This window comes from Enhydra lutris, unplaced genomic scaffold, assembly GCF_002288905.1.
Source record: "Enhydra lutris kenyoni isolate GAN:26980312 unplaced genomic scaffold, ASM228890v2 scaffoldscaffold10, whole genome shotgun sequence".
NCBI classification, from domain to species: Eukaryota; Metazoa; Chordata; class Mammalia; order Carnivora; family Mustelidae; genus Enhydra; species Enhydra lutris.
Genome location: NW_019154094.1, coordinates 11,211,614 through 11,234,590, shown reverse-complemented (window position 1 = coordinate 11,234,590; position 22,977 = coordinate 11,211,614). Strand labels below are relative to the sequence as shown.

Below are 22,977 nucleotides of genomic sequence, written 5' to 3'. Positions count from 1 at the left end.
CACTGATTGAATGTCCGGCATGCTATGAAGAGGCATTCTTCTGTCGTCTGATGTTCCCGCTGTCCCAACTGGCCCTGGTAGTCTCAGACCCTGCCCTGTCAGAGGGGAAGTGCCAGGCTTCACCCCAGAGTCACAGCTCTAACTGGAGGGCATGGGAAGAGACAGACTGAGAGACAGGAGACTGGGCCTGGGTCCCCGCTTGGTTCCTCTGTCACCATGGGACCCTGGGCAAGTCAGCTGCTGCATCTGAAAGGAACACATCCATCTGCAGGTTTCGGGGACCCTTTTCAATCTCCACCTCCACCAGTCTGCAACTCACGACCAGCACCGCTCCAGGTAAATGAGAATGGGCCATCTAACCTACCTATGGCTGCCCCAAGTGGTTTTCCTGCTGTCAGCGAGCTTCACCGCTGGCCAAAGGAACACAGGGCAGAGCCTTCTCTAACCTGACCACACTAGCCCTACCCCGTGTGTCCTTCTAGAAAAAGACCTCTCCACCACCCACCTCTTAACGAATTCCTGCTGGCTGCCACTACTTCCTGGAATCTTAATTCAGAACTGTAGATTTTTTCATTTCATTCCCTCCTGATAAAACCTCCAAAAAGAGCTTTAGATGGATTCACTATTAATTTATATTTCAACAATTCAGAATTTGTGAAAGCCGGAAGAGGAATTCATTTTTGCATTATCATGAAAAAAAAGGACTAACAGGGCTAATTACTGGCTGGTTTTGTACCATTTAAAAGCAGTCATTTAAATATAAACAGTCATTATGCCCCATTGTTATCTATTTACCGAAGAGCACTCAAGGATGTCTTTTTAAAAAACATGTTGGTCACTTCCTCACTTCATGTCAGAGTAAAATAATAAAACCACATCTCTTCAAACACAAGGGGCTTGGAGGGGTTCTCTGCACTAATTCATAGTATCCTTTTATATTCTGACTTAAACAAGACAGGAAGCAAATGTGTTTAATGGCCTCTATTTTACACATAATAAACGCTCAAAAAAGCACTTTATGCATGATTTCACGATAGCTGTGTTCAACTGCTTTTTGGGCCTCCCAGCTTTACTCCTATAGTAATTTATATAACCGAAAAGCAAAGCTCTCCTAGAACCCAGAAGCGCCTTCCTCATGCCACAGTTCAAGGTTGCGCGTCCCCCTTTAAAACGTCCCGCTTTAGAAACTACAAATCCTGAGACCATCTGCTCGCAGGGCGTTTCTGATTCTCTAACAAAAGCACAGCAACGACAGGGCTCACCAGGCCTGACAGTGTATTCTGTACAAGGACCCACGCTGCACATTCCTCCTTGGAGTTGGTTCCTAAAAAGTGCTTCTCCGAATGAATGCAGCTGCTTCCCATTGTTGAGAGGATAAAAGCCTTGTAAGTGAGGACGTGCCTCCTTCAGCTGCCCCTGCTGGAATTCCTAAAGGCCAGATCAGTGCTCAGGTGTTAGCAACCGGTTAGATTCAGGCCCCCGGGGCAAGTCGACTTTGTTGTTGTTGTTGTTTTTTGGTGGTTTTTTTTTTGGTTTTTTGTTTTTTTTTTTAAAGATTTTATTTATTTATTTGACAGAGATCACAAGTAGGCAGAGAAGCAGGCAGAGAGAGGAGGAAGCAGACTCCCTGCTGAGCAGAGAGATGGATGCAGGGCTCGATCCCAGGACTCTGGGATCATGACCCCAGCAGAAGGCAGAGGCTTTAACCCACTGAGCCAGACTCTGCATTGCCCCATATCCCATCAACTTCACTTTCCTAAGCCTCCTCAAAGCCATAGGAAGGGAGGAGGGGTACATAAACTCTATCATAAATATCATAATAACAGCAAGATGTTACTATGCGTGAAAATAAAATAATTAATAACCAAAGAACACGGGACAGTAGAAACATAGCAGGTTACATGTTTTCCTTCCCCAATGGAAAGGAACACAAAGGCAGTGCTCATCTTGAAACTGTAGCGAGCAAATAAGCCAAAACGAAGAATCCATTTTGGGGTAAGAACTTCCTCACCTATTAGCTGCCTAGAATGAATGTTTCACTTGAAAGCACTACAGCACCAAACCTGTGGCAAAGTACTTAAAAGTATGGGGAAGAATGATAAGCTTTGGGGCCTTTCATCTGGATCTGTGGTTTGGAAGAGATTAGAAATCGTGCTCAGGGTCTTTCTGCTGTGGACTTTCTGCTCTAACCAGAGGCTCTGGTTGCCTACCAGACATCCAACAGGAAGGCAGAACCCTACTCCCAAAATCCCCCTTCCCATAGCCGAAGCTAGAAAACACATGAGGTCACTCATCAGAGTTAAATGACAGCAGATCTCATGATGTGAGGGCGGGAATTTAAATCGACACAGGCTCAGGGGAGGGCGAAATGGCAGTAAAGAAATTAAAAACGCACCGTCCTCCCGCCCAGAGAGTTGACTCCTAAGTACTTAACCCAGAGGAATGTTTCCTTGCGAGCAGGAAGAAGCTCATACAAAGATATTCGATGTGGTACTCGTTGAAATAGCGAAACTTCAGGAACTAACCTAAAGGCTCATCAGAAAGAGATGAGCCTGTTCAACCATGGCATGTTCACACAGGGAATATTTTACACCAACAGGAAGTTGTCAGATCTCGACATACCCACGTGGAAAGGTCTGCAAGCTACACTACATGGGGGGAAGCGAAGCTATTTAACACGTGCGTTCTGCTCCCACTTGTGTAAAATTTCAAATACCCCAACTGTAGAGACACACACTTCCAAGTGCACAGGCACAGACACAGTGAAAAGCAGTTATGAAAGGATCTCACCAAACTGAGGACTGATTGGAAATGAGCTGGAGGGGCCAAAACAGGCCATCACTTGATATTGTTTTCTTGTCTGGAAGAATGCGTTCGGGCCAATCTCGAATGATGACTGGTTGTAAGAATGCAAGATATGACAAAACAAAGAGGGCTGTTCTCCGAACCCGTGTGGTGGGTTTTCCTGGGCACAGTGAGCCACAGCGGCTACACAAGTCAGGGACACAGGAACCTGGTGTGCCCTGCAGAGCAAGTCTCAATAAAATATCTGTTGAATGATGGTGCCTTGACTTCCTGCCTCATAAGCCAGGGTCCATACAGTTCTACAAAATTATCTGTGAGCACGTTGTGCCAGGCTTCCCCATGGTCACAGGAGGGAGGGAAAGGTGGGAGGCTTCCACCCAGCCTGCTTCGAGACCCCTCCCCCCTTCCCTGGCTGGGTCCCCCACCCAGCCTCATTTTCCCTGAGCAGCCAGCAGCCTGCCTTTTTTCCCTCAGGTCAGCCTCCCAATTCCCTCCAGCCTGCCCCTCAAGGTCACTCATTCAATAATTTCAACAGATGTCCTGTGATTTCTAGAATTACCACTCAGCCAATAGGGAGAAGGATAAAAAACTGGCAGAGAGAATTGCTTGGAGGTTCAGGAGAAGAAAGCCATTTTCCCCAACCTGGGCAGTGTCTGGGGGCCTGCTTAGTGAAAATCACCAGAAGCCTTCACTCTTCAAGGTATGTGTCAAAACACCCAACCATCTATACACCCACACACATCTCCCCCCCACCAACAACACACAAACACACACACACACAGAGGGCTAGTCACCTCACATAATTTCTCCTTTAGCCCCAACCTTCTGCTTTGCTCACTGTGTCCTCCTCCCCACCAGGCATGACCAGCTTTGCCTGCCCAGCCACACAGCCGGACTGTCCCCAAGCACTCCAACTGTAAGAACTCCAATCCCACGTGAACGAAAAAGAGAAGAAACCTCTGCCACTTTCCTCACGTGGGCAGAACAGGACTCAGGGGACATACCCTGTGCTGTTGCTGGCAGAGAGCCCCCCGGAGTCTGAGCACAGTAGGAGGCAGAAGCAGAAAGGCTAACATCTATTCCTGGATGACCTGCCAATCTCCCACCCCCATCCCCACCCCACCCACAAGGACACCCACCAGCACCCCCTCCCTTGGCACGGCATCCAAGCACCAGTATCACCTCATGAGGCCCTTTCCCAGAGCTCAAGCACCACGGTTCCAGAGTGTCCACAATTTCTTTAGGGACGTTCTTAGGGGAGGAGATACTGGGGGTCTGTTCTGGATCCCAAGCACCACCACCAGTATATAACGAGACATAAGGACCTCCGGTGCTGGGCAAGTTGCCCCCGCTGATTCTGGAACTTCTCATATTCTGCAGACAGTTAAAAATTAAATTCTGATGGGAAAGTTCAAAAAGAAAGAAAGAAAAAAGAAAGAAAGAAAGAAAGAAAGAAAGAAAGAAAGAAAGAAAGAAAGAAAGAAAAAAGAAAGGAAGGAAGGAAGGAAGAAAGAAAGAAACTACCCACAAATCTGCCACAGGGGTTTCTTGTTTCTCAAATAATCATTTTTAGAATACTGAGCTGAGGTTAAGGAAGGAATGCATCTCCCCACAGACCCTCCCCCAGATGGGCTAAGGGCGACGCCTACTTCAGACACGGAGGCAGGCGCACTGCAAGCCCCGGCTGGACTCCGCCAGCTGTGGTGCCGGGTGCGGCCAGGGTGCAGGGTGGCATCCTGATACCCTCTTATAAACCCCCTTTCTAGCTGTCTCTCATAGGATTTCTACCCCTTGGACTTTTCCGTTAGCTACGTTAATAATCACACAAACTCACCCATACACATTTTTTTTTTTTCAACTAAACCCATCTGAGTTGTGTTTCTGCACCCTGTAACCCTATAAGGGCTGGCTAATCCCCCAACATGCCCAAATATCTATACTCTACAACCAGCAACCAGCTCATTTTTAAAGGGTCTGAGCGAGGAAGTTCCAGTGTTCAAGGTATGACTATACAACAATGAGATTCGCTTTTATGACAAAGCAACCGAAAGACGGGGGACCCTTTTGAAATTCTTAAGGAACATTAATAGTAGTAGATCTGAATTCTTTAAGAGCTGGATTTGGTCTCCAAAAAACTGTCAACACCAACCAAAGTCCATTCCGTAAAAGATGGGGCCCAGTAACTTTCTCTCTGTCAAAATGAGGTTAAGACTGGAAAAGACATGTGATTTTTTTGTGCAGCACATAAACTGGCACACGTTTATGATTAGGAAACCACCACTGGGTAAAGCCTTACTACACAAGTCTATCTACTCTGGTCATCTTCCTTCTACCCATCCTTCCATGAACTGTGACGCTCACAGGCACAGACAGGGCACACACAACACGGAACACAGAAGCCAGCTTATGACCTAGGGATTTGAAAAGTATCAACAAGGACTTCCCTTTCTTCCTGCTTCAGATATAAAGAGTTAAATTTGCCAAGAAAGACACGATCCTGAAATTAGAGGCAAATTCTGACAGGTGTTTCCTGGGATTCTCATTAATATCAGACAACAAAAGTCAGCCTCTCGGGCAAACATTAATCATTAGCCAATTGTTGAAAATTAACTACTGATCCATAAGGACATACCACAAAGCCCTTGGACATCCATTCATGTATTTATTCCGTCATTCCACACACATTTCCCAGTGCCTCCTGTGCACCAGGCACAGGGTTAGTTTCTAACACTACAAGACTAATCAGACGCCAGCCTCTGTCTCTAGAAGTCATACCCCAGTTTCACCCGAAGTCACTTAGCTAATGAGCCAAAGCAGCAGCCGGTGGACCCCCAGAGCGCATGTGCAGAACCGCCACCCACCAAACCACGCCCCGGAGCTGTTATAAAAAGAGGCGGAAAGCAGCAAATGTCCATAAAGAGGAGAGTTAACCCAGCTCATTGGAGGGCAGAGGGAGAGCCAGTACTTAAACTCAGGCAGGTGGGGTGGGAGGCAGGAGTGGGTGAGGCTCGGAGGAAGCTGAGCTGAGGAGGTAGCAGAGAAGCTGTCCTAGAACAGACAGAATCTTGTCGTGCAGGAAAAAAAGAGCACACGGTTCAAACAGAAAGACAATGGAGCAAACACACGGTGTGCGGAAAGTACAGACGTAAAACCCACCTTACAGGCTAAGCCCAACCAACCAAGTTATGAAACCGTGTTTCAGGAAATCCCCCAGGTGCAAAAACTGTAAGGACCGCACAGATTCGATGAGCTCACTTGCTAAGCCCAGGAAAACACTGTGCCCTGGGACCTCAGCCATGGAAGAGAGATCACCATCGGGAGAGCACCGTCCCACAACATTCCCAGCCGGTGTAAGGCATCTTACAGTGGTCCCACTGCCAGAAGTCCACGGCCAGCACGGCTGGTCAGAGGCGTTCCCACCACTCTGCTACTCTGAGCACAAAATGTGCTAGACGGCTCAGCCTTGACACCTTGGCTCTCAGGTTTCCTTCAGCCAGAGGCGCTCGAGAAGCAGAGTCACAAGACCCTAAGCTTTTCAGGAACAAGCGCTCACCACGTCCCACCCACTCCCAGCTAAGGACCTCCAAGGAGTCCCCAGAAGAACCTGCCACCCAAGGAAATCCCGAATACAGCTCAGAGGAAAGAATGAGTGAGGTGCTTCTCAGGGCAGCCACAGCAATTAACTACACGTTTACTGAACAGCTACTTCGTACCCCTGGGGCCAGGCACTGTCGGGGATCCCAAAATGACTCATTAAGAACTGTATTCTGAAGATGCTTGGTAAGACAGAGCTAAGACATGCATATAAAGACCCAAAACATCGGGTATTTTGTACATGAATTGCCATGAGAGAGGCTCAGAGAAGAGTGTTACTTCTGATCACAGTGGGAAAAGCTCTCATGGAAGAGACGTCGTTTGAGAGGATTCCTGAACTCCTCCAGTGGCCGGAGCGGAAGAGGCACAGCAGGTGGAGAAGAGGCCAGAAGGTGGGCGAGTACACAGAAGGAGTGTTTAGGGACTACTGGTGAGCCAATGGGGGGTGGGGGGACTGCTGCTGGGAAGGAGGGACTCAGAAAGCTCATACAGCCCAGGAGGGCCTGGTCATGGCAACGGGGGCGTGGCTGAGGAGGAGGGGAAGATGCGAAGGGGTCTGTAAAGGCAAAACATCAAGGGGCTCAAGAAAAAAAAAAAAAAAAAAAAAAAAAAACAGGCCACAACAACAAGATGAGGAAGGGGATGGGAAAGGGGTCAAAGACTTGGTAAAACCTCCCACTGAATTAAAGGAGCATTTACTGAGCCCCTGGTCAAAGCCACTATGCCTGATGAAGGGGCAGAAAGGCCTGGGTCCCAGGCCTTGCGCTCTGTGGCTGCTGTCATTAGCAGACATCAGGGGAGGCCTCAATTGGCAGATGAGCACCCAGAGGTGGGACAGTCCTAATCTGAGGCGACTGAGCACTCCAGAGGGCGGGGCTCAGCCTGGGGCCACAGAGTGTGAGGAGCAGGTGGCCCAGACAATTCCAACCACACCGTCCCCCTGGAGAAACTGAAGTCTGGGAAGCAAAAACAGGGAGTTCTTCGACACAGTGAGGCAACGTATTATAAGCAGCCCCTCTCTGACACTCCGGAAGGCAGAGCTCGCCCTGCTCCCCACCCCGGGGCTAAGAAGAAATTAAATAAGTGATACCACTTTCAGTAAGTGAAACTGGGGAGCTAGCGCGACAGACGGAGCCAAAAAGCATCTCGCTGTGGGAACTCAGTCGTACCGTTTCCATGGCTTCAACCTCCGCGAGTCCCTGCAAGTCCACAAATGAAACTGCATAGAAACTTGAGACTGTTTATATTAAAAAAAAAAAAAAAAGAGAGAGAGAAGACGAGGACGACCTAACCCTGGGAAAACTTGCTGCCCCCAAGGCAGTCTGCAGATTCCCAAAGCTGGCTCAGTTATAAGCAACCCAGACCAAACATACACTGGTCACCTTTCTCACCCGACAGAAGTAATCGTGTCACTACAGATGACCTTAAGAGGCAGACACGGCTCAGCACAAAGTTGGCTCTAAGGGTTCAACATACACATTTCCCAGAGAGCTAAGGTGCAAAGGAAACCCACCAGCTCCCTGACGCGTGCTGCTTTGCAACCCGTATCGCTCTCTGCCCTTTGATTTGCCATTCATGTTAACTGGAAGGTATTTACTACAGATGAAAAATAAGCTTTGTTCAGCCGCCTCTCAACAGATCCCAAAAATAGAGCCATCACTTTGGTACAAATTGGGTCAAATGTATTAAAAAAAAAACAAAACAAAAAAACTCTGGCTCCCTGGTGGGAGCACTGACATGGCCTGAGACCTTACAGAGAGTCAGGCGGGGAAATCTGCAAAGATCTTCCCTTCCCACAGTGGGAAAGGAAATATTTAAAGAGTCAAGCAGAGAATAAACTCCTCTAGCCATGTGACCATCCAAGTGAAACAAGACAGAAACTCAAATGCTAGAGTTTCAGAACAGTAAGAGGTCAAAGGAGTATATATGTTGGTTTTTAGAAAGGCCTGCCAAACTAATACAGGGCCTCCCTCCCTCCCACCCCTTAAAATACCACTGTGTAAGAACTGTTAAGAAAGCATCCGCAGGGGAGGGATTGCAAGGGAGAAGAAGAGAGATTTATCCATTTCCTATATTTTATTCCCTTACTCATTCACTGAGAAATCCAAACGGTCTGATGGCAGATATCAGTGCCCTGAATTTCCCTGGGAAAAATCAGAATATTAATTGGCTTACGCAGGCAGCTCCATTAATTATTCCATTGATCTGAATTAATCGGCCTTTCTGAAAGGTATTTATTCTCTAAGTTTGTTTAATCATGTTCTCTTGAGCTACAAAAAGCAACAAACTGGGTCACCATCCACGTTGTTAAATTTGGTAACAAGGCTGACACCATCTGTGGCCTCGCCTCTGATGAACCACCCCCTTCGATGGGGGCTCTCCGCCACTTCTGCTCTTCCTTTAGAAGGATCATCTGATGTCGCACGTCTACGAGCAAAGCACACAAATCACCCCCAGCAAAGCAGAAACCCACACTCACGGCAACTGTGTGTATGTGTATCTAACTCCTGCTGACTTATATTTTCAGTAGCAATTCCCAAAACTTTTTTTACATTCTCCAGAATTCAGATTACAAAAGCCCAAATATGAACAGGCCTCATGTTACACCTAACATAGGCCACAACGTTTTAAGTGTAACATGAAATCCTGTGTACAGACGATTAAGGCTAAAATCACAAGAGCAGGGATGGCTGGATGGCTCAGTTGGTTAAGCCAAAGTCTGCCTTTGGCTTGGGTCATGGTCCTGCGGTCCTTGGATGGAGTCCGGCATTGGGCTCCTTGCTCAGCAGGGGGCCTGCTTCTCCCTCTCCCTCTGCCTGCCACTCTCCCTGCTTATTCTCTCTCCCTCTCTCTCTCTCTGACAACTAAGTAAAATCTTTAAAAAATCATATCAAATCAATAAAATCACAAGAGCATAATTTTAGTATCTTCAGAACCCAGCAGTCCCCCCACACACCCCGGTTCTGCCTTTACACCACTCGCTCAGTTACAAACAGCCACCTTACTCAAATACAGCTGCAACATGGAAAACCAGAAATGAATCTAGCTAAGAGAGCTCCCTGTTACCCAGCACCAGCCCCCTCCTCCACCTGCCTTTCTGCACAGCGGCCCCCACCCCCCCAAGGAGGATGCGGCTGCTCCAGAAAAATCCCGACATGGCTTCTGAATCATCAAGGAAAGATTACAGAATGTCAGAAGCAAATACAATCCCAGTGATCACCTCATCCAGAACCCCTAACAAGTGGCTGAACAGCAATGAGGAAAGGATTTGGGAAAAGCCCCCCAAAACACAGCTAGTTGTCCCAGCCCAGTGGGACAAGCTCCTAGTCCCAACTCGGGTGCTCCTTCAGGCTTGCTTTCTTTCTTTCTTTTATTTATTTATTTATTTATTTATTTATTTTTTAAACTATATCAACCTTTCCCAAAGGAAGTTTCATGAAGCAACGGTTTCGTGATGTGGTCTGCCAAAAAACTGTTTGAAGAATCCATGACCAATTACTTTTAGAGACTAGCTGAGTTAAACAAAATGAAACCGGTTTTTTAACTACAGACCTTCCCGGAGCTCTTACTGAGCTTATGTGCACTATAAATCTTTAAGAGGGCAATAAAGTATGTGGAAGTATCCCAATTTATTTAACCCTAGAATCATTTTATCCTGGGATAAAATGTATCTTCATAGGATCCTCCTAATGGAACACTACACTGTATTCTCCAAATTATGTTCCAACGTAGATCTACTCATTCTATAGTATTCTGATGCTCTGAAAATGAATAATAGTTCATGTACAAAATCTACGATAATTCTCTACTTACCAGAAAAATTGACCAAACAAAATACCCATCACTCTCAAATAAACACAGGATTTAAAACAAAAACAAAAACAAAAGGAACTAATATTATCCGGAAAAGAATGGTAGACAGCAGAAGCCTATGCGGAGAGAAAAGTTATTTTAAAATCTGCTACAAACCTCTTCCATTAAAAAGTGCCACATCTATTTATGCAAGATTCATGACTTTAAACACTTTCATTCAGTATAAATTTGAGAATACAGGTCAGAAGGAAAAAAAAAAAACAAAACAAAACCCCACAAACAAACCCCCTGTTGCAAAGCTCCAGGAAACATCACATGCATAGCTGTAAACTTCCACCACCCAGAAAGCCAGCTGCCAGTTTAAGTAGAGAAGCCAATGAAAACCGCATATCAGGACAAGCAGGAACTCTAAGGACACTTACCAAGTTATGATTTGTTGAATTAGAATCATCTTCAGGGAATGGGATGTAAATAGCTAAGGCCACACAATTGGCAAAAATAGCCAATAATATAAATATGTCAAATGGTCTGGAAAATGTTGTTAAGGCATATATGTCTTATGCAAACACAAACCATCTCTCCCATCACACTCCCGATCACACCACTCTTGAATCACTTTTGAAATGAAAATTACGCACTCGAGTCCTTTCTCGACCCACTGTTGTGTCCGCTCTGACTCCAGCAAATGTCATCGTCCATGGTCATCTGGCAGATGTTCCTATCGAATGACTTTTTCATGTCCTTTCTTTCTCTTGCAAGGACCATGTTACGCTCATTCTTTGCTGTGCGTTTTATATTGAAACCTACACATACATCCAGTGAGGGCACCCTAAGAAACATGTTTCTGCTTCTTCAAGTTTTAAAGGCGACAAAGGCCTGAGAACACGACATTCCTGGTGCCTTAGACACAAAGAGAAGTCCCCATGAGACAAATCTCTTCCACAAATCCTTGCCTCCATGTGTTAAAGCCATTTTCTCGGGGGCTATTCTTGGCTGGGTCAGTCTCCTGTCTGGACCGGGGCAGGCCAAGGCACCAGAACTTTCTGCACTCTACCTGTGACCGTCTCGTGGCATGTTCCAATACCTCAGACACTGTGACAAGCAGCCAGGCTCCAGCTCCCCCTCTGCTTCCTTTACTAATCAATGCCTATCACTGTTTCGGATTACAGCTGGACTGGAGCTTGGTTTCTAATGAGCTGTTACTGCATTCAATTTATAAACAAATTAAATAAAAAGCCATAAGAAATCAGCACCAGACACTCTGAAAGTACAATTGAACAATTCTAAATCTCGGGGGTCTGTCTGGAAGAAATCACTTTGAAATTAGCTTGCAACAGATACTTGCTTCAACATTCTGGTGTTATTAAGAGACATTGTCAAAACTGGCAATGCAAAATTTGACTTCTGCCAAAATGACTGTTTTTCTTCTTTTGGCTTTCAGGCTTTCCGAATGCAAGGTTTCTCAGCACCAACATAATCTGCAACTTTGGGGGAGGAGGTGGGGCAATGACTTGATTTTATAAGTGTTTCTGCCATAACCTCACTCACAAAAGGCAAAGCCACTGGTACTAAACATCTCCAAGTATTCAAGCTTTGAGGATGTGAACAGAGCCTTCTCCATTCATCCTAATATCCTTCTGGGAAATCCAAAAATGCTGAAGGAAACAAAGGCCCACTACCTCCCTGTGGATACCCTGAGTCTTATGAAAAATCACCCCTTTAAAGTGTTTCGACACTCATTGAAATAAGGACAACGAATGACTTTCTTTTCTTACTAATTTTGATGGGTTTATTTTTAAAGCCAATTAGCTTTCATTCATATTTATTCTTTTACCTCTTCTAGTATTACAAAATCTCTTATCCAAGGATCCAACCTCAAGACAGTCCCCCTTCAGAATACTTCAGGATCCTCTTTTCGTTTTTCTTTCTTTCTTTTTTTTTGCCATTCCTACTGCAATTTTAAAAGCCAACTGCCCCACTGTTACCCTACAGAGAAAACACACCCTGTGGTCTCTCCCATCCCCCCCATACCACCATTCTTCTCTTTTAGTTCCCAATACCTAAATGATAGACCAGCAAATCCAAGAAATACCAATGCTATTCAGGAAAGCCAAACACTTTTTTTTTTCCTTATGGGGGTCTGATTTCAGCTGCCAAGTGTTGATGGTTAATTATCTCACTGCCCCAAGATTTTTACACGCCACGCACAACAGAGCAATAGAGAAATAGATGGGTCTGCTCCCAAAAAGTCCTTCTGATAAGGCAAACCCTCCTCATTCCCCCAAGATGCAGGACACTCTTGCCTTGTCTGGGTATACAGACCAGCAAGGTTCTCACTCTCCCCGTGCAGACTGGGCCTGGCACAGCTGGCTTTCAGAGGATTTCTCTGACCTGCTCCCTGAACTAGAAGGGAACTGTCACTGGGAAAGACAAACAGATCATATGTTGTTTAAAGATCTGTTCTACAGACTGTCCCATTTGTAGGCAGGCTTCTCCCTGCACTGGCAGCCACATCCGCTAGTTCCTGTACACAGGTGTCCGGCCATGCGGGAAAGGGAGTCCGCTGCATGATCCAGGAATTCATTCCGTGCACATAAATTGCGATACATGCATTACTGTGCACGAAGAGGAACAGTGTCAGGCCTCCCGCCTTACTCCACGTGCAATGAAGGACCCCAGAGAGGGCTCTGCTCACCCAAAGTCATGTCAAGCCGACCTCAGGAGGAGGAGATCTCTCTGGCTGAGTGCAACCATGCTTCTGCCGGCAACGATGCCATCGAGGCACGCCCCCACGTGCCTAGCTGCCTCTGGGCTGACGCTAGCGTTCATTCTCAGACTAGAAGAGAACTTACACAGAAAACATGTCCACGCACCCCCAGCTATGCGAGAGACACCATAACTTCCTCTAGAGAACAGACATCTGTTCTAAAAAGGAAAAGCACACGAAAACCCCTTAAATCCTACCCTCGCCTTTGGCTGCCCTCTCCAAAACGTTTCTCCACAAAGTTACCTCATTTTAACTTGTGTCCATGAGCACAGAAAACCACCAGCTACAACAAAAGGCCTGCAAAGAGCAGCCCAGCTTAGAACCAGGTGCCCAGGTTCTAAAGGGGTTACAGCTCCACCTTCCAGCTGGTGGCCAAGATCCTCCCTTTTGAGCTCCTTCACCCTGGGGGTGCTGGGGAAAGCCTGACCTCCCGCATGCCTTCTTATGCTTAGGAGCTACTCGAAGGCTCCTGTCAGTCCCAAATACACTTCTGGGAAAAGGAAATGCTTTGTTTTACGCAGACCAGTGAATCATCTGACTAATTAGAAAGCCATTTGCTCAGAAAGGAGGCCTCAGTCAACGTTTCTGGAGAGTGGCAGTAACTGGAGACTGGCTTCCAGATTTGGGGAAGGGGTGAGCAGGCCGAGCACCCCGGTTTTCCAAGATCTGGGACGTTAACAACGATCCTGGGGCATTTGGAGTTCAGTTTTAAAAATACATAGGAGACACTCAAAAATGTAACTCCAGTCCAAGACACAGACAGAATGTTTTATAAAGGCAGCAACTGCAAATTCCCCCACTGACAGACTGCTCTCTAGCTCACAAGGGCTCGGGAAGGAGAGGCGCACACAAGCCTCTCCCTCCACATGCTCCCTCACGCTCACGTTTCAAATGCTTTTTTGGAACATGTCAAAAGGAAATTCCAGGAAGTCATAGCATTGATGAGCAAATTGCTCCCTCCCTATGAAGCAAGTGTTCATATTTGTAGCTACCTGAACGATCAGATCAGCAAATGTCAGAGCTGGAAGCAACCTCAGCCGTAGTGGGGAGTTGCAGAAAAAAAAATTCTAAGCATCAGAATGGGAAGATGCCACTAAAGGTCAAAAATGTATCTATTTCTAGCAAAGTCTCGTACAGTCTTTTTGTTTTAAATCAGCATACCTCATTTGCAAGAGGTTCGATGCCTATCACAGTCCCGAAAGCAATGGTGGGTTTAAACTAACCACCTAGTATCAAATGACCAAAGGTCAGTTTCCCATTTGACTGCCACTTTGAAGTTTTTGTCGCCCCCTCCCTCCATCACAACACACACACACACACACACACACACACACACACACACACACACACGGCTAAATATACCCAGAGAGCCAGCCCTCTGCACCGCGAGGAGATAGGAAGGTATATACAATGAGACCCTGTACACAGAGCTTTCCCATTGTTCACATCCCAGACGGCTATGACTTTGTAAGTGCCATTTCAGAAAGCAGATCCTTTTAAAGAACAGATGTTCAAGAGAAAATGAGAAAGACTTCCCCGAAAAAAAAGGATACTTCCATTCCACTATACTAATGCAGGCTCTTCGGATGGGGTTATTGAGTGACAAACAGAAGAGGGCGCGGGCAGGTCGGCTGTTGGATGAGTTACCCTGTTTTTTGCTCTTGGCGTATTGCTGACGTTTTCTTTGGGAGAGAGATCCCACAGGTGGGGGTGCGGAGGTGCTCATCGTCTGGGCAGCCTTGGCCTGTCTGGCAGCATCGATCGCAGCTTGCCAAGATAGGACGGTTTGCTTGGAGCTATTCGGCTGAGAAGTTGGTCCTTCACCAGAAAGAGGGAGTCTGGTGCCTCTTGCATAGTTTGCCTCTGGGAAGAAGGAGAAAAGGAAAAATGAACAAACAAACAAACAAACAAACAAACAATGAGAATCCAGTCTCAGGAAAAAAGCAAAGGCTGTCTCCCATCAATAACGGGTTGTGGGGGGGTATGGTTCCCATGTTTCCCTTTGGAACCTCATGTCCTATTTTTCAGAAGCAGGAATGTGGTCAACCAGAGCAGGAAAAGAAGTGCTCGCGCTAGGTCCTGGGCGCCACGGGACCACTGGTGCAATGGGGTGAGCTCCTTTCTATATTCACGGTTTCCCAAGGACTCTGCTGGTGCCCTTTTTCAAACTGAGGCCATCCACACTTATCCCACCTTTTCTGACATTTAAAAACCCATGGATCTCTAATGAGTTAACAGATATGCACAATAGCTTTTCTCCAAAATAACTACCACCGGTGGGGGGGGGGGCAGTGCCAATAACTCAATAGTCTTAATCATTTTCAGGATGTCACTCCAACATCTCTGTACAGCCACAAATGCATGTTTTTTGGCATAGGGGAAAAAAAAAAAAAAACTCCTCCACTGGCACCAGGGCAATACCAAAAGCCCCATAACAAATATCTACATTATGCACTGACACTTCCTACAAATGAAAATTCATGATGCTTGGGACTCATTTCCTCCACAGGCTTCCGAAAACAGAAAACATCTTTAGGGCTTTTTTGCATTTTAAATTGCAGCCGCAGCAGCCAAGCCAGCATCCAGAGATACAGTCAAGGCAGACAGCCTGCACCCTTACCCCTAGGAAAGACAGGATGGATTATGCCAGGGGCCCTCAAGGCCCAAGCAGGAGTCCCCGAAGTGCAGGCTGGCATAAGCGCAGGCTGGCATCTAGGTACAGGGCAGAACCCCAAAGGGGCTCCACGTGCAAAGCCCCCTCAGACTTTGAGTCAGGCCTCCACCTAAGGCAGGTCTCCCAGGCACTTGCCTACCTTGAGTCACAACCTCCTTACTGAGACAGAAGTCAAAGTGAGAGTGGCGGCAAAGGTAGAGGGATGGGCCTTTGCAAAACCATTTCTTGCTAAGTAAAGAACGAGAGTCGAAGCAAGCACAGTTCTGCCTGCCCAGCAACCCGAGAGGGGGCCCCCCCGGCCTGGGGCAGCAGCAGTCCCCTGCTGGAAACCAAGCTGGGGAGGAATCCTGCGGAGCCTTCCCTTGGGAAGCGCTCTCCAGGGAAGGCTGTGAGCCCACTGAGGTTGGGGGGAGTGGGGGAGCGCCCCCCCCCCCCCCGGGCCTCCAAGGAGGAGGTAGGAGGGCTGACCAGAAGCTGTTCCAGGCGCCGTCTCGACCCAGCCCGGCCGGCGTGGTGGCTGCACGTGGTGCCCAGGCCAGGCTGGGGAGGGGAGCCCCACAGCGGCCGCGACTCCCCGGGCATTGCTAGGTTACCGACGTGTGCACCGCAGCGCTGGGAGCGGGAATACTCTCCTCCCGACCCCCTGGCCGCGATTCCCAGACCCGGCCTCCCTCTCCAGGGGCGGGGTGTGCTTCACCCACCGATGCGAAGAGGGAAACCGGGCAATCCTAGAATTTTCCGGATGCCACTGGAGACCAGGGGGCGGGGAAGGAGGGGACGCGAGAAGAGGCTGAAAAGGGGGCTCAGGCTCAGGACTAACAGCCATCCCCCCCTTCCATCGCTCGCAAGCGTTGGAGGAAAGTTGAGCCCGAGGACACTGAACCCGAATCACCTCGGCTCGCCGCCCCTCCGGCGGCACAGTACTCCAAGGACTCCACGGCCGCCCCCACCCCACAAATGCAGAATTAACTCTGACATTCAAGGCCTGAAGGGGAGAACGGAGTGGCTGTCACGCATCTCCCCTTTCTATGTAGATGGCACCGAGCTAGAAGCATCCTTTCCAACCCCCTCAACCCACCCAGCGCATCAGAGACGGGAGGGGGTGGGAAGGGAGAGGGGGTGGGAAGAGGAGGACCATGACAAGGATGAGATTTGGCAGCGGGTGCCCAGGCTCTGGCTGCTCACCGTTCGCGTGGTCCGCTTGCTGCTGCCGTTGATGGTGCATGTTTTTCATCATCATCATCATCATCATCCACGAACATTTATTGAGCGCCTACTGTGTGCAGGGCACGGTGCTGGGCGTTGGGGCGGGGGAGGAACGGGTAAGGGGGTGACCAATAGATAGGAGCCGCGGTCCCTGCCCTTATTGTCGCTTCAGCAGGGGGTGGGGAGGGACGGGGACAGATAGCAGAAATAAGAATAATTTGTAAAAACCGCTCGCCACCCACGCTCCTTCTTTTTCAAAAATGGAGCAAAATAAACTTTTTTAAAAAAATAAGATAAGATGTATATATTATCTTAATAATATATACATGTAATTTTTTGCTGCAAAGGAGAATTGGCTTGGTCCCCTCCTCTAGCGGAGGGACGCCGCGGAGATGCCGGCCCGGCCGCCGGGGCCGCTCGGAGCGCCCCCCATGCCCGCCCGCCCGCCGCGGTGCCCGGTGCCCGCCGCCGCCGCCGCTGCCCGCGCCGCCGCTGGCTCGGGACCGCGGGCGCCCCGAGCTCACATCCGGGGACGGAGGCGCTCGCTCGTTCGCTCGCTCCGCGCCCGCCGCGCCGCGCCGCACGCCGGCTTCGCCCTGGCGACGCTGTGCGCCCGCCGCCGCCGTCCCCTCCCTCCCCCCCGCCCGCCGAGCCTCCCACGGGCCGCGCCGCGCCCCAGGGGCCGGGCCCGGCCCGCGGCTGTACCCGCTCGGCCCGCGCGCCCGGGGTGGCTGCCGCGTGGGGCTCGGGGTACCGACACCCCGCCTGGCTCGGAGGACCCGCGGGCGCCAAAGGGTTAAGCGCGCTCCGGCCGCCGGCAGCCGCTTAACCCCCTGAGCGCCGCAGCGTGCTCCGGGCTGTCGCCCGACTGAGGTGGGCGGGGCCTGCGGAGCCCGCGGACGCCGGGTGCGGATTAACCGCTCCACCCCTTCATTTCGGCGGGGCGGGGTTGGGGATGGGGATGGGAATGGGGATGGGAAGGGGGAGAGCGGGAGAGTGCGCTGCTTAGGCTCCAGCGCTGGCCTCGGCCCTCCGCGTCCTTCTCCTCCGCACACCTGGAGGAAGCCCCGCCCCCTGGGAGCCCAGGTGCCCGCGGGCGGTCGTCTCGGGGTGGAGGGGCTTTGCCAGGCTCCCTCCATACTCCCCCTCCTGCTTCCTTTGGCTTTTCCTGGTTGAGGGAGGATGGGGGAGCCCTGCTCTCTGGAGAGCATTCACTGTCCCAGGTAAGGGCACCTGGAGATCTAACCGGGTTTCCAGAGTGTCCCCCCCTCTAACCCGGGCTGGGTCTGGCGCCACTGTGGGCCCAAAGATTCGGGGAGTGACAGGGGGGACTTTCTGTCTGCGTCTCTCCCTCCCCCCCGCCCCCAACGTGTGTTTGCGGGCAGGTACAAGGAAGTAAAGGCCAAGGTCTTTGAATCAGCGAGTGTTGGTTAAAGGAATAGGTAGTGCGCTAAAACTGCGGCCTCTCGTGTGGTACCGGAGGCGAGTACCTTCACTGTCGCGTATTTGGGGTGGGGGTTTCTGCCAAGGGCAGCTCCTGTCTAGAGGGGAAAGTACTGTATCTAGTGGATGACTGATTATTTCTCATTTAGCATTGTGCTGGCTGTTGGAGAAGGGCTTCTGCTTTACTTCACAAGATTCGATTTATTTGCTTTTGTTCCGATCTGCATGTTCCTACAGCGTTTGAGAACGTCTGAGAACAGCGTCTTTAAAGCAAAAAGCTCAGCGTGACTTAAGAAAATAAGAAGCGTTTATGGGAAGGTGCTCCTTGGCCAAAGAAAGCGCTCTGGGCATCAATTGTGGGGGGGGGCCACCTGGGAAGAGAAAGTGAGGACCAAACATAAGGCTTTCCAGGGGCCTTCCTGAGAGGGGCACAAGGACGGAAGGATAAAAACAATCAGGCTCCTTGTTCCTTTCCCCTCTTTTGTTGTTGTTGTTTCACTTTTTCTTTCTGGAGAGGTGGCAAGGCAGGGGAAGAGCCCTGTGGCCTAGCAGTAAGGCTGCTCCTGAGCCCAAATCTGAAGGGACAGAAGATGGTTGCCTTCAAAGAACTTTCCCATCCACAGACCTTGAGTGCTGAAGCAAGTATCAAATTCATTTACCGGTCCCTTCCAGACTTCAAGGTCTAAAGCCCTGCCTCAATTCTGCAAAGTCCCACCCTGATACATGCTCACAATCCAGGTCAGCCAGCGTGTATAAGACGCTTGTTAAGAACAGGGTCTAGGCTAGGTGTTGTCCAAATCCACAGTACATCCTCTCCCTCATGGAGATACAACCTAGGGAAGGAAGAAGAGTGCGGGTCCATCTGTAGTACTATGTGGAACACAGGAGCTATAGGTATGAAGAAAATGCCACAAAAGCATCAAAGAGATTCATTCGAGATGTTCTCACTGAAGACATGGCATTCTGATTCTTAAAAATTGATGGCGGGAGGAAAGGGGAGGAGCGAGCTGATGGAGCACACGGCAACATTAAGGCATTGAAGCTGTTCTGTATGATACTGTCATGAATATAGTACACTATGCCTTTGTCAGAACCCATAGAATGTACGACACAAAGAGTAAACCCTAATGTAAATTATGGGCTTATATAACAATGTACTTATAACAATGTATCAATATTGGCTCATCAGTTGTAACAAATGTAGCACACTCATCCAAAATGTTACTAATAGGAGAAACAGTTGGGAGAGAGAGTATATGGGAACTCTGCACTTTCTCTGCAATTTTTCTGTAAACCTAAAACTGCTCTTAAAAAATAAAGTCTATTAAAAACAGGTGACTAATTTTATTGGGCACAAGTGGAGTAAGAGGAATGAGCTTTGGGGGAAAGAGAAGGCGGGGGAGACCCAAGTCCAGGGTGGGATGCGTTTGAAAAGAAGCAGAAGTGCAGGTTGGAGGGGCAGGCCTCCCAGGCTGGGGGAGGAAGGAGGCTGGGACGACACAAAGCCAGTCAAGAAGGCTTGCTGGCTCGCTAAGTAATCCAGATTTATCTTCTCTGCAGTGGGAGCCAGTGAAGTGGCAGGATTATATTGTGACTCTGGTCTCCGGGTTTTATACCTTAGATCTTAAGGTATTCATGGAATTAGAGTTTTTAACATTGTTCCATCCTAGATCCTGAGTCCCATCTTCACAATGTCTCCAGCCAGCTTTCTTTGGGGGGGTTGGGGGGGGGGGGTGGAGAGATTTGATTCAGCACAGCTCTGAATGCTTTGGCCCACTGGGTAATTTAAATACTTATATTCCCAACCTAACACGAATGACTGAATAAATAAATAATAGCTAGTATTTTTTAAAGGCTTCCTATGTCCCAGGACCCAGTATAAACACTTTACATGTATGAACTCATGTAATTCTCATAACAAGTCCAGGAGACAAGGCCTATTAACACCCTCATTTTACAGATGACAAAACCAAGACACAGAGGAGTTAAAGGACCTGCCCCAAACCAGACAATTATTTAGTGGCTGGGAGGATAAGACCCAAGAAAGACTCGAATAAAAGGCAGCCACATGTGATAAGTCCCAATTATGTCACAAACATGCTCTTGTGGGGCTTTAATCCCCATGCCCTCATATGTAAAACACTCCCATTTAAAGGCACTGAGCAGGCATTCTGGAAGTAGTTCCCTGCATGTATTTCATTTTTTAAAAAACCTTGGGCACCTGGGTGGCTCAGTCATTTAGGCATCTGCCTTCAGCTCAGGTCATGATCCTCAGGTCCTGGGATAGTGTCCCACAATGGGATCCCTGCTCGGCGGGGTGCCTGCCTCTCCCTCTTCCTGCTGTCCCCCCTGCTTGTGCTCTCTCTCTCTCTGTGTCAAATAGATAAATAAAATCTTAAAAAACAAAAAAACAAACCAAAAAAACCTTGCTGCTACCCCAGTCCAGAGCCTTGCCACCTCACATCCCTAGATCACTAACTAGATGCCCTAAATCCATTCGGTAATAACCTATCCTGTGCTCAGAAAAACACCATGCCACTTCCCTAACCAAAAAAAAAAAAAAAGGCTGATTCCTCCTTCCTTCCATGTCCAAGCTAAAAAACCTCTGACTAGCTTTCAACCTTATCACCTCACACCGTTCACCTTCACCATGGTCAGCAGTCTCATTAGGCCGTGAACATGCTGTGCTCATTTCTGACTCTCTGCCCTGGCTCGTGTTTATTCGCTGACCTGAAATCCTGCCTTGCTGACCTCTAACTAAACCCTGCCTACCTAACAAGTCCCCAGCAAGTCCCTGCCTCCTCCCAGAAGCCTTCTTTGATTTCTCCAGCCACAGTAAACACATATGTGCCCACCCCTGCCTCCACCACCCTGTCCCTAAAGGCCTATAGCACCTGGTTACCCCTTCGATTACATGCCTTCTTGTGTCCTGTTTAATTACTCCTTGGCTGTGAATCCTGTGTCTCCAACCATGGTGTAGGTCCTTAAGTCCCTGCCCCCACTGCCAAGTGTTCTGCTCACAGCAGGCACAAAACACTCTGATTAATCTGCACTGGATCATAACAGCCCACAGATATCACTAGAAATTGTCAGCTAATATTTACAAAAATCCCATAAGTTTATGGCAGGACATTTGGCCCTTAGATGGTAAAAACAAACAAACAAACAAAAATCCTAAAGGTTATATGCAGAGCATACCTATAAACAAACTGAAGTTGGGTCTCTGATTCTCTGCATTCTCAGGCCTTCATGCTAAGATGATAGCTCTGACCCCCTAACCACCAGATGAGTAGATAAAGGGTACAGGACACATGTTCCAGGTAAAGGAATGGTATGCACAAAGTTCAGCCCCAAAGTCCAGAACATGTGCAGAAATCAGCAACGTGGTTATGCTGCGACATGGTGGTAACTTCAGAGATGATGATATTAAGTGAAGGGGATGATGGAAATTCCCAAACATCTGGCTCACCAGTCAGGGTGTCCTCCTGCGGTCTAGTGGTTCTCAAGCCCTTTCGTCTCAGGACCCCTTTACACTCTTAAAAGTTATGGTACACCTTGGGGCACCTGGGAGTCCTGGAATCAAGCCCCATGTTGAGTTCCATGTAGGGCTCCATGCTCAGTGGGGAGTCTGTGTCAGGATTCTCTCTCTCTCCCTCTGCCTCCCTTCCCCTGCTTGCTCTCTCTCTCTCTCTCTCTCTTTCAAATAAATAAACAAATCTTAAAGATAAACTATGGTAGACCTCAAAGAACTTTTGCTGGATAGATTTTATCAGTAGGTATTTATCTGTAAAATTCGAACTAAGAACACTTAAAAATCATTTATCATTCACTTAAAAATAGTAATAAGCTCATTACATGTTAACAATTTTTTAAAAGATTTTATTTATTTATCTGACAGAGAGAGAGAGATCACAAGTAGGCAGAGAGGCAAGCAGAGAGAGAGGGGGAAGCAGGCTCCCCGCGGAGCAGAGAACCCAATGCGGGGCTAGATCCCAGACCCTGGGATCATGACCTGAGCCGAAGGCAGAGGCTTTAACCCACTGAGCCACCCAGGCACCCCTACATGTTAACATTTTTTAAGAAAAGTTTCTATAATTCCCAAAACAAAATAGTGAGAAGAAGAGCATTCCTTTACATTTCTGCAAATCTCTTTACTGCCTGGCTGAAAAGAAGACACCTGGATTCTCATACATTCAATCCACAGTGACAGGATGTTGGGCTGACGTGTATGAATAATATCGAGCCCTATACAGATATCTAGTTGGAAAAGGGAGAACCATTTTAATAGCCTTTTCAGATAATTGTAGATATACTCCTTTGCTATGACATTAAACTTGACTTTTAAAGGTTAGTTGAAATGTGGAATCTGAAACCGTAGCAGTGAAACTTCTCATACTGTTACATTAAAATCTACCAGTTTATATTGTACTTTGAATGGATCTTGTTACTCATGCATAATTTGGTAACACACATTGGTCATTTGGAAAATATTGGTTCACTGAGGTACACAGACTTTCCAAATGTTGACACATCTCATTATACAGCATAAAAGAAAACCCTACATTCATTGTTATCGCCACCAGTGTCTTCAGAAAGTCTTTAAATATTGGGAAGCTGTCAAGCTCTCAGCGGTAGATAGAAGTTTTTCAAAGTTCTAATTTTCACTTGAAAGCTC

At 48.2% G+C, this 22,977-nt stretch overlaps 1 protein-coding gene across 3 annotated transcripts in view; it reads right to left on the bottom strand.

Moving 5' to 3' along the window:
- Window positions 1-16,905, bottom strand: part of LOC111143738 (calcium voltage-gated channel subunit alpha1 D) — a 299,470-nt gene extending 282,565 nt beyond the window's left edge. For all 3 annotated transcript variants that reach the window (XM_022497561.1, XM_022497562.1, XM_022497560.1), the window contains exons 1-3: window positions 16,839-16,905; window positions 14,533-14,842; window positions 10,635-10,740 (exon numbers count right to left, since the gene is read on the bottom strand). In XM_022497561.1, coding sequence (XP_022353269.1) covers window positions 10,635-10,740; window positions 14,533-14,842; window positions 16,839-16,905 — 483 coding nt within the window. The remainder of the gene's footprint in view (window positions 1-10,634; window positions 10,741-14,532; window positions 14,843-16,838) is intronic.
- Between the last annotated feature and the right edge of the window lie 6,072 nt (window positions 16,906-22,977).